This window comes from Strix uralensis, chromosome Z (genome assembly GCF_047716275.1).
Source record: "Strix uralensis isolate ZFMK-TIS-50842 chromosome Z, bStrUra1, whole genome shotgun sequence".
Lineage (NCBI taxonomy): Eukaryota > Metazoa > Chordata > Aves > Strigiformes > Strigidae > Strix > Strix uralensis.
In genome coordinates, this window is record NC_134012.1 from 87,600,678 (window position 1) to 87,612,993 (window position 12,316).

At 42.9% G+C, this 12,316-nt stretch overlaps 1 protein-coding gene across 4 annotated transcripts in view; it reads left to right on the forward strand.

Moving 5' to 3' along the window:
• The first annotated feature begins 7,086 nt into the window (after window positions 1-7,086).
• Window positions 7,087-12,316, forward strand: part of NUP155 (nucleoporin 155) — a 37,039-nt gene continuing 31,809 nt past the window's right edge. For all 4 annotated transcript variants that reach the window (XM_074855827.1, XM_074855828.1, XM_074855829.1 and 1 more), the window contains exons 1-5: window positions 7,087-7,289; window positions 9,619-9,756; window positions 10,077-10,173; window positions 11,392-11,462; window positions 11,989-12,081. In XM_074855827.1, the coding sequence (XP_074711928.1) occupies window positions 7,154-7,289; window positions 9,619-9,756; window positions 10,077-10,173; window positions 11,392-11,462; window positions 11,989-12,081 (535 nt within the window). In that variant the 5' untranslated portion in view covers window positions 7,087-7,153. The remainder of the gene's footprint in view (window positions 7,290-9,618; window positions 9,757-10,076; window positions 10,174-11,391; window positions 11,463-11,988; window positions 12,082-12,316) is intronic.

Genomic DNA, 12,316 nt, shown 5'->3' on the forward strand with positions numbered 1-12,316 from the left:
GTTCCTCTTGTACCATTAATTTCATTTAAATGTAAATTATTTCTATATTTTCATTAATTTATTCCTATATTTGGGAAGAAGAATAGACCTTGAATCTAATCAAGTCTGCTGTATGCTAAAGGTAGGCTATGGAATATACTGGTGAGAAGAAAATTAGCATGTCTCCAAGCCCATTGTCCTGTATCGCTGAGGTCTCCCACATACATTTTTAGTCCATTTGGCTTCCCAGAATCATACTTTTCCTCCAGGAAAGATTCTCATACAGTAAAAAACTACTGCCATGAGCCTCAATAAATTTATTTCAATCATCTGACTAATACCTCAAGAGATATCTAGGTCTAGCAACAGCTGCTAAAGCTAGGAAGGATATATGGGGTATTTGTCCCAAGTCGTCTGTTTGAGGGTCTTGTTCTTGATACATCAATATTCTCAAAACACTGTCATTAATATATCACACTCAGCTTTTGCTATTTGTGTTCCACTTTTGGGAGTGATGGGATGTAACGTAAAATACTGCCATTTTCCTCAATACGGGATGTAAACCCAAAAACTCCGTCTGAAGGTTTTCTTCTTTCTGGAAAAGAAGTTTCATGGGAAAATGCAAACATAGGTATTTCTTTGGTCCAATACATGCAATTGCACAATTTTTTCATTTTCCCTATGAAAAAATGAGTTAAACAGTACTAAGACATTTCATCCAGATTTACTGCTGGGAAGCCACGTATTTAACAAAGATAGTAAGCTGGCCAAGCTAAGGTGTTGTGTAATGTAGGGCAGACTTAATTAACCAACTTCTGCCCAAACAGATTTTGAATGCTTTCTTCTCCACCTCATTGTGGTTTATCCTTACAGACTCTGGCCATTCTAATGGATTTAGCCAGAACTACTATACTGCCACAAATATAAGGGGACTTCAAATACAAGGCCATTCTCATTTTTCGAAGGACACACAGAAAAATTAGCAAAATCTATTAAAAAAAAAAATCCCCCCTGGTACTCCTCAGACCATCTCCTCCAGCCACAGTCTCCAAAGCCCTTCCTACTCATGCAGCCTGTAACACTTCTTACTTTCAGCATTCAATAAAATATCAAATAATAATCAAGAAGGCTCCATTAAAACCAGACAAAAACCAGTGGAAGAAGGAATCAGAAAAGAACAGAATTACTCTGGAAATTACCGGGAATTACTGGAAGTTGTTTTAATAAACTAAAAATTAAAAAAATCAAGCAGAATCTGCCATAGTGTAAAACACCGTAAGATACCATAAACAAAAAATACTTCCTATATATACAAAATATTTAATAAGAGTTTAACATACATTTACAATTTTTTTCTAACCTGCTTATTACATTTTTCAAATATAGACAAAACATTTAAAAATATACATAAGTATGATGAGGAATTCGGTCCTTACAGACATTTCTGAAACAAATTAAAAATCCTTTGTCTATTTAAGCAAGGACTTCGCCTCGCTACCAGATCTGATTTCAGTAGGTATTAAAACAAGAGCAACCTCAATCATTTGTCTCAATCATTATTGTCATACAATGATATAGGCAGGAAGGAACCTTTGGAGGGCATCCGGTCCAACCTCCTGCTCACACCAGGGCCAACTAGTTGCACAATGGTCACTGTATTATCTCTCAGCTGTCCTGACAGGTATAATGTGAACAAACATACCATTAATAAAGTTTAAAATAACGGAGCACTGTAGTAGCTTTGACTAGTACTGTATACAGTTTAGATGTACATTTTAAAATGTGCACAAAAAATCCTGCACACTGTTTACCCTGTTGCTACCAGCAGGCGTCTACAGCAGCAACCGACCATGTATCATCTACGTGCAGCTTACATCAACATCACTTTGCTTTTGTGAAGTATAAATCATTGCACCAATCATGCTTAAATGTTCAAACGTAATTTAAAGTTCTCATTATCTGTGCTATATGGTATGCCTTTCATGATCAAAACATCTTTGTCTTTATAATTTTAATGAGATTTCTCTTGAATGTGCCTAGAGAAAATGCTGAATCTCCAGGCTTACTTTATTCTTTAGTTTCCAGAGCCAAAAGGGAGACCTCCTTCATTAGACTACTTTGATACTTGGGTGGCACTTGATTACTCTGGGTGATTTTGTGCAAGTCATTCCATCACCCTGGTAGCAGTATCACACAGTGCCAAGGCCTCTCTTCCAACAGTGGTTTCACTATTTATGCTTGTCTATCTCAAATTATCTACAACTGTTACTTACAATCTCAGAGCTGGTACAAACCTTGATTAACTCATGTAGTCAAAGAACATGGAGGTCCTTTGTAAATAGTGAAAACTAAACATAATGCAGTGGTAAGTATAACCATGTCATATAAAATGGTCACTGCCAGAGTGGCAGAATAAGGAAACAGTCACTAATGCCATTATTGTCATTATTATTGTTGCCATTAGTTGTACTAACTAATTTGCATTAATGTCAAAATAGTGTTCTTAGGTTCAAACAACTAAAAGCAAATTTTTTTAAAACTCCTACCTAAGATGACAAAGAATTACCATCAATGTGCAGTCCTTTCCTTGTCTTCCACCTCTGAAGTAAACCAGTCATAATTGCTCCATATATATATACTACCCAGTAGCAAGATCTGTCATGGCTACTCCTGGTCTAACTGGCTCACTATCCTACAGAAAAACAACACTCAGAACCAAACCAAACCAAGCAAACAAACAAAAGAACAAAACAAGAAGAGGCAAACATTTTTTTTATCATCATACTTTCTACACAAGACTCATCTGAAAAAGATGCAAACTCCAAGAAACAGGAGTATCTTAGGGTGAACTGAAGCATAAAAACTGCCACTGAAAAACAGATATTCCTGCAGTATCCACACAATTCTGTACCTTCGCGATGCTGCAGACTGCAAATTGTGAATGATTTATTATGCTACTTTTTGCCCTAATAACAATGCTTTAACTCACCAATGCAAAAAGCAAAGAGATACTGTTCAGAGACAAGAGAATCCAGTGAAAACTGAATCTCATTTTGCGTGGAAGCCAAAGGTCTAAAGGATTTCCAGGCACACGCCTGTTTGAAAGGCAGAACCGTATTGCTTTGTTTTTCTCACTCTCTTACTCTCCCTCCTCTCCTGGCCCTCCCCCAGCCAAATCTCAGGTTTGTATTATCCAGTCCATGCGCTCCAGGCTTCTAGTGGGAAAACAAACACCCTTTGTTTTGTTCACACATTTACACATTACTGAAGTGCTAAGGCTTGGACAATAGGCCCAAGCCAGAGTTGACCTATAGATGAATCCTGTATATTTTATAACTGATAACCATTGTGCTAGTAGGTATTGTACTAAGTTATAACAAACCACCTACTCTGATGTAAAAGGTGGAAGTGTTGAAGCCTGAGCAACAGGCCCTGAACCAAAACTGTTAACTCAGTATGTAATCATTAATGAAATATGCATGGAGGATGTAGCTATGATGAATGTATCTTTCCCTTCCTTTGTATATGAGTAGAGTAACAGAGTCATGGAGGCAGGTGTCTATCCTCGAGGCCTGATGTGAGACCTTGCGCATAATCCAATCCGATAAGCAGAGAAATTCCCTTAGTTTCTTCCTTGAGCCCTGGCCAGGCTCTGGGGGGAACCTAATGTGAAATTTAAACCAGATATTTCTGCTTAAAACAAAGGTGCCAGCTATTCTGGCTTGCTGACTTTTAGCATATAAGGCTGGACCCGCTCACAGCGACTTTGGAAGCCTCACCTACGGGTGGACGCACCGTGTAGGATTTCCCACTTGCCGGGACAGGCTCTGCAAATCCTCGCTGTAACCGGGGCTGCCCAGCGACTGCGGATCTGGATGATGGTAACGTGTGCAAGTGGTGATGGATCTTTCTTAATCACTATTCTCTCCCTCAGGTAGTAATGATTTGATGCATCACCCTGTATTTTCCTATTTGTTTAAGTGCACTATTCTGTCTTTTCTTACTGTATGTTTTCTGTATTATTCTGTTATATTATTTAGTTATTTCTAGTAAAATACGCCTGCTCTTTTCATTCTGGTGTCTGAGTTTAATTGATATCCCTAATCAGCAAAACAATTACACATGTAAATACATGCAAATTCCTGACCTTCTGACCAAAAATCACTGGAAAGTTGTTGATTCAAATATCCTTTTTCAATGCATCATCCCATGTTCTGGCCTTAAGGGAAGAATGTTCCTTTTACATGATGTGTTTCAGAACTTCCCTAATCGCTGGCAACAAATACGTCTGTTCTGCAATCATTGGCAAAATGGCCGCCTAGTTTCAGTGAACACAGGCTTTTACAATAGAAGCTTAAAAGTGCTTCTCCTGAGATGTTCTCCCACATCCTACACTGAAAAGTTGGCTATCAGGGCTGCAAGTGCACATTGCCAGGTCATGTTGAGCTTCTTGTCAACCAACATCTCCAAGTCCTTCTCCTCAGCGCTGCTCTCAATCCACTCATCACCCAGCCTGTATTTGTGCTTGGGATTGCCCTGACCCATGTGCAGGACCTTGCACTTGGCCTTGCTGAAGTTCATGAGGTTCACATGGGCCCACCTCTCCAGCCTGTCCAGGTCCCTCTGGATGGCACATCCCTTCCCTCCAGCATGTCAACCGCACCCCACAGCTTGGTGTCATCGGCAAACTTGCTGAGGGTGCACTTGATCCCACTGTCCATGTCTCCAACAAAGCTGTTAAGCAGCATCGGTCCCAACACTGACCCCTGAGGAATATCACTCGTAACTGGTCTCCTCTAGGTCATGGAGCCATTGACCGCAACTCTTTGAGTGCAAACATCCAGCCAATTCCTTATCCACTGAGTGGTCCACCCATCAAATCCATGTCTCTCCAATCTACATACAAGGATGTCATGCAGGACAGTGTCAAATGCTTTGCACAAGTCCAGGTGGATGACGTCAATTGCTCTTCCCTTATCTACCAAGGCTGTAACCCTGTCGTAGAAGGCCACTAAATTTTTCAGGCACGATTTGCCCTTAGTGAAGCCATGTTGGCTGTCACCAATCACCTCCTTATTTTCCATGTGCCTTAGCACAGTTTCAAGAAGGGTTTACTCCATGATCTTGCCAGGCAGAGGTGAGACTGACTGGCCTGTAGTTCCCTGGGTGTTCTTTTTTCCCTTTTTAAAAAATGGGGGTTATGTTTCCCCTTTTCCAGTCAGTGAAAACTTCACCAGACTGCCACAACTTCTCCAATATGATGGATAGTGGCTTAGACACTTCATCTGCCAGTTCCCTTAGAACCCGTGGATGCATCTCATCAGGTCTCATGGACTTGTGCACCTTCAGGTTCCTTCAATGGTCTTGAACTTGGTTTGATGTCCTTCTTACACTGAGGCACCCAATCCTGCACACAGTACTTGAGGTGGGGCCACACCAGTGCAGTGTAGAGTGGGACAGTCACCTCCCTTGACCAGGTGGCAATGCTGTGCTCGATGCACCCCAGGGCACAGTTGGTCCTTTTGTCTGCTAGGGCACACCAGGGCACACCACTGACTCCTATGCAACTTGCCATCAACCCAGACTCACAGATCTTTTTCCACAGGGCTGCTCTCCAGCCTCTTGTCCCTCAATTTGTACGTATAACCAGGATTTACCCGTCCCAGGTGGAGAATCCTGAACTTGCTCTTGTTAAAGTTTCATACAGTTAGTGATTGCTCAGCTCTCTAGTGTATCCAGACCAAATCACAGAATTTTGCAATCATTTGGGTTGCAAAAGATCTTTAAGATCATTGAGTCCAACCATTACCCTAGCACTGCCAAACCTACCACTAAAGCATGTCCGTAAGTGCCACATCAACACACCTTTTAAATACCTCCAGTGATGGTGACTACACCACTTACCTGGGCAGCCTGTTCCAGTGCTTGACACCTGTAAGGCCTCTCTACTCTCAAGGGAGTCCACAGCTCCTTGTAGTTTCATATCATCGGCAAACTAAATATACATGCGATTCCTACATCCAGATCATTTATAAAAACATTAAAGAGCACTGGCTTTAAACATGAGCCCTGATGAACCCCACTAGTGACTGTCTGCCAGCTTCTCCAATCTTCAGAAGACACAGGGAGAATTTCCCACTTTGCTATGTAAACACTTCAGAGTTTAGGTCTTCACTTCAGGTTCTCCATTTGGAAAGTGGGGAGGGCAGGGAGGGATTTCTCATGCCAGGTGCCTCTCCCATATATGAAGCTTTCCAGAATGAGTGCTGGACTGATCCAGGAGCAGAGAGTCAGTGCAGTCAGGGCAGCAAACATGATTTACAAACCTGGCCCTTTTCCTGAAATCTGAATTTCACTCAACGCCAAGACTTCCTACAATGGTTTGGGAATGCCTACGCTGTCTAGAGCAGACACATCACTTAACAGAGGCCCAGCCTTGGTAAGTTAACAGTCTGCTACAGCCACATTGATGTGGCATCTCAAATTCTGAAAAAACAGCAGCCACACCAGGTCAGCACGGTGCAGAGGTGGCTTACTGTTCTTCCACACCTTAGCTCCAGTGACCTTTGAAGGGGTTTTTGTCTTACATCACTACACACAAAATCTGTGTATGTTTGGATAACTCTGATGAATACAGTCTCGCCACAGTATCACATCAGGCTCACAGTGTAAAACATCTTTGACTGGGCTGTCACTGGGAGCCCCCCCAAAAGCTACAGTGACCGCCGAGCAGACAAGCAGGCAAGGAACCGCCGAGGGCCACACACCACTGACAGGCACCGCTCCCCGCTGCTCTCCTCGAGGCCATCCTGTGCCTCTGCGGGCCGTCACAGCAGAGCACGCCTGGCCCTCAGGGACGGCGCGCCGGGCCACAGGGCCCCTCGGTGAGGGACCGCGTGGACGCCGCAGCCTGCTCGGCTTCAGTCGCTCGTCTCCAGCAACGCCGGGCCCCCAGCGCCAAGCGGCGCTGTCTGTCGCCTCCCCGCGGAACCCGCCGGCCAGGCCCCGCTCGCAGGCACGCCCCACCCTTCCCGTCCTTCCCGGCGGCGGCCGTTGGCGCGGCGGAAGTGCGTCACCCGCGCGAAGCCTGCTGGGCTTTGGCGCGTGGCGCGCGCGGCTCTTCTCTCCGCGCGCGGAGCCGCCCGAGGGCCCGGGCCGCAGGCCGGCCGTCGCCATGCCCGTCGCCTTGATCCCCACGGCCCCTTCCGCGCAGGAGGCGCTGGAGATCGCAGGCCGCAACATCGACCGTCAGATCCAGGATGATCGCTGCTACCCGGACTTGTCCGAGCTGTTGGCCGTGCCGGAGCCTGGTGAGGAGCCGTTGGTGACCCTCTCTCCCTGGCCCTCGTCGCTTCGACCGTCGCCTGCCCCCGCCGCACTGCGACCCTTTGAAGGGCTGCCTTGGCCGACCACGCGTGGGGGCCCTCGGTGGGCAGCCTGCCGGACACCACCCCCTCCCCTTGGCGGCTACCGCCCCGGCAAGGCCCCGGGGATAGTGCCTTCTCGGGGACGGCGGCAGGGCTGAGTCTGACAGCGTCTCAGGCTTGACGAGGGTCTGGGCGTGTGGTGGATGCTTTCGTGGGTGGGTGAAAGTTGTGGATGTGGGATCTCTATTATAGGAGGAGCACTGCAGGAGGAATGGGTTTAGGTTGCCTCCTTGGACCCCTCTCCTTTCAGATAGTGGAGAAAATAGCACTTGTTTTCATTTTTGTCTGTTGAGAAGCCTCTTGCAGAATGCTTTTAGTGTCACTAAGTGCCCAGCACCATCCCTAAGTTACAAGGAGTCTGAAAATCTCTCTTTGCGGGACTTTCATCAGTCTATAGCTGTGTTATGTGTAGATATGATGTAACGTATACCTTTTCTCAAACACTTGTTTTGTTGTCCTTAAAACATCAAGACATCATTTCCTACTTCATTGGTGCCAACTGACTGGCAAAGTGGGCTGTTAAGAGGGAGTTGGGAGCTGTAGGTGACTTCTGATTTTGGCTGAGATAGAGGTAATTTTTCTTCTTAGTAGCTGGAATAATGCTGTGTTTTGCATTCTGTATGGGATTTAGTTGAATATTGAATGCTGATAGTACACTGATGTTTTAAGTTATTGCTAGGAGATGAAGAATGTTCCAGCTTTCTATGTCCTGCCTGTGTGCAGGTGTACAAGAAAGTATGAGGGAGCATAGCCAGAACAACAGACCCAGATTGGCCAATAAACTATTCCACATTGTGTAACATCATACTCAAAATATAGAAGAAGGTTGGCTGGGAAGGGTAGGGTTTCTCTTTCGCTTCCAGGATTGTGGTTTCGGTATCTTGGCTTTTCTGAGATCACTGGCCAGGAACCAGCTGGGTATCAGTTGGCGAGTGGTGAGCATTCACATTGTGTATAACCTGTTTGTACTTTCTATTATTTTTATTATTGGTTTATTTTATTTCAATCATTAAACCGTTTTTATCTCAACTTATAAGTCTCCCTTTAGCCCTGCAATTTACCCCCCCATACCCTGGCTGGGGACGGTGAGTGAGCAGCAGCGTGGTGTTGGGCTGCCCGCTGGGTTTAAACTATGACAATTCCTTGTGGTGCCCAGGGTGCAGGGCAGGAGGATAAGGATAGTAGTTGGGAGAAGTAACTGGCAAAACTTGGACTGAATCCTGTTAGCGGAATAATCAGAAGAACTGTGGTAGTTGTAATTGTGGTGGAGGGACAAAGGGTGGATTGTGCACAGTGTCATAATTTGAAGCTCATGAGTTAGTTCCTCACACAGGGCACCATGTACTTTCATTTGATATTGTAATAACGTTATTTTTATTTTTTGTGTGGGAAAGGTTTTTTTTTTTGGTTTATGTGAGTTAAGTTTGTGAATATTGTGTGATGAGTGTGGATTTTAATGATAATTCTTAAATATGTAGGCAAGGGATGGAATGTGTTGGGTTTGTGTGTGTGGTGGTGGAGGGGGCTACAGTTGTGGCCCCTGTGAGAAGCTTCTCGAAGCTCCCCCAGCTCCAAGTCGGACCCACCGCTGCACCAATGCTGAGCCGATTAGTGCTGGTGGCTGCACCTCTGTGATAACATGTTTAAGGGGAATCTGAGAGGAGGAGTGGGAGTTGTGAGAAGGAGCTGTAAGGGGGACACCTATGCAAGCACCAAGGTCAGTGGAGGACAGGAGGAGAAGGAAGTGGGGGCAGTGGGCAGGAGCGGAGATGTCCCTGCAGCCCACGGAGGTCACTGGTGGAGCAGATGCCCACCTGCAGCCCGTGGAGGACCCCACGCTGGAGCAGGTGACTGCGCCTGAAGAAGGCCGGGACTCTTGAGGGAAGCTCACGCAGTTTGCTCATGTCTGATTTGAGATTTAGATTTATTGTTTATGGTCTTGTTCCTACAGAAATCTTTGTTCACCCATATCTTGTGAGTAGTGGTATTTAGATGCTTAAAGTCTCTGCAGTATCAAGACATCTTTTCTGTGTAGTCTGAAGATCCGTATTATTAATCTGAAGTCAAATGGGAAATGTGATTAGTCTCATCTAGATTTCACACATTAGGAAACAATCAGGTAGAAGTAGAAAAGGAGAATATAAACCTTTTTTTTGTAAATTTCTCATTCCTTATATGACGTCTAACCTTTTTTTGTTATTCTTGCTTGCAGGTAGCCCTACTGTTTCTGGTATGTCAGATATGGATTACCCTTTGCAAGGACCAGGTTTGCTGTCAATACCTAATCTTCCAGAGATCAGCTCAGTCCGCAGAGTCCCACTTCCCCCAGAGTTAGTGGAACAGTTTGGACGTATCCTTATGAAAAATAGGTGTTAAGTTGTGTAAGTAATAATACTAGAAATGAACTTTTTTCTCCCATGATCTTCCCCAATCTTTCTGTCACACTCTCAGTAATGAACTTTAGTGTTGTTCACATTCCCTTCATAACGCTCCAAGTGGTAAGAAGGTTCATTTGTGTAGAGTTGCTGGTCGATTTAGTTTCTGTGTGAAGAACTTTGAATGTTTATGGTACACAGTCTGCGTACTACTGTATGTAAAGTAAATGCTCCGAAGGGGATTTTGCCCTTCGTAGCTGAAATCCATTTAGTCCTTACATCAGCAGTGCTTCAGATATGCAGTGCAATTGTATGATGGGAGTATTTCCAGAAATCAGCAGAGCTTGGCTGACCATTGACAGTGACATCTTTATGTGGAACTATGAAGACGGGTATGTAGAGAACATGTTTCTGATGATATTTTATTGATACTGTGCTGGAATTAAGTGACTACAGCAGTGGGAGATTGTTTACTGGTGGCACAGGGGTGTGCTATTCACTTTAACTTGTCTTGATTCCTTTTAGGTTTTACTAAAACTTTTGAATAACTATTTAAGGATTTTTAAGAGTTAGTAACATTGCTGCCAAATCATCTAGCGATGAAAGAATGGAAAGTTAATTTCTTAGGGTTATGCATAGCTAAAATCCTAAGGTTATTGCTGTATTTATGCTAGGGCTTTGCTTATGCCAAAAAAGTAGAAAAAAATTATACTAAGTACCTAACCTTTCTAAGTAGATTTAGTAGTTACTCTGATGCATGTACAGTGGCCAGTCATTCCCACAATGTTAAATAATATACATTCCCACAATGTTAAATAATATACATTCCCACAATGTTAAATAATATACATTCCCACAATGTTAAATAATATAGTATTAGTACTTTGAAGTATTGTGATTGAAGCTCTCTTGCCTAGCTTATTTTAAGGATGCATAAAACTGAAAATAATTTCATTATATTTTCAAATGGCAGTGGTATGTTTATAATTTGCGGGTTTGCTTCTTTATTTGCCTTTATAGTAAGAATTCTTTTAATAAGAATTGCTTTGTACATATTGTTGCATTTCTTTAGAAGATTAAAGTTCAGATTGTGGCTCACATAGCTCCTATACATACATTTACATTGTGCCACAGTGTATTAAATACATTCCCCAAATAAAACAACACTGCATGGTGTTAATGATAAGGTTCTGGGAGGAGGTTGGGAATTCTTGCTTTTGATAGTTTTCATGGGGGTAAAAAATGTCGTATAAGTTCCTCCATTTTGATGTTAATCAGCATTGCAGATGCTGCATTGTGTAATTCAAGTAGACTGCATGAATTAACAAAATCAAGAAATATAAAATACTGCAGCTGGGTTTGAAACTCAGCTGTAGGGGCTGTAAGTAGCTCAAATGACTGCCGATACAGTTTTGCTGTGAAACTTCTCTGTCACTCCGTTCTGCTGGATCTGCTTTCCCCAAAGCAAAAAATGTCGATGCCTTCAGAGTGTTACAATAAGTATTAATGATTTTTAAACATACAGAATCTGATTTTATTTACTTTGATACTATGTGGTACCAGGTTACAGATTTTATTCCGGCTTTTCTTTTTTTCTTGTTTGTTGACAGAGGAGATCTGGCTTATTTTGATGGCCTTAGTGAAACTATTCTTGCAGTTGGTCTTGTAAAGCCAAAGGGAGGTAAGAAATATATGACAGTGACTAGAATTAGGCAGCTATTGAAACTTCCTTATATGTTTTTTTATATATGCATATGTGGAAAAATCTGTTTTGTATGTATATATATATACCAAAAATATTGTATAGTTTAACAATCATACTGATAAGCTTGCATTTTTTTAACCACATAAATTTACACATTCAAGTGATAACTTCCATGAGATCCTGGTTTCTAGCCTCCCACTTCTTTTGGTAACTACTGCTTACATAATATTGAAGTCAAAGTTGAACTGGCAAGAGGGTTGAATTTAAAAGAGGCAAGTTTATAAGAAAAATTTATTTTTAAAGATCATGTATTTCATGAACTGGAAGGTGAACTGCTGACTAATACTCCTTTCTAATTCTAGAGTTTCACAGATCATTGGGTCTTAAATATGACTATTCCCTCTAATCAGTTGATGTGTCTTTCCAGTGAATACATTGGCTACATCGTTGTGATCTGAGAGGCTGGCTGCAAACTAAAATTTTATTTTCTCCCCTTCTTTAGGTATCTTCCAGCCTCATGTACGACACTTACTTGTTCTGGCTACCCCTGTGGATATTGTGATTTTAGGGCTCAGCTGTGCTAATACACAAGCAGGTAATTCTCTTCCTTCATTCTCAGTGGTGTGCTAACAAGTATACATGGCTGGTTTATTAGCAGCCATATAAAAAAGGAAAAAAAGAAAAAAGAGAAAAACAAGACCATGTGCTAAGCACCTTGCTAATTTTTAAATGATGTTACAGACAGGGGGAACTAATTTTTATGGGGTGTGCACTTGCTGGATCCTGGACTCCCATAGGAGTTGTCTTATTCACCTGTTCAACATAAAAAG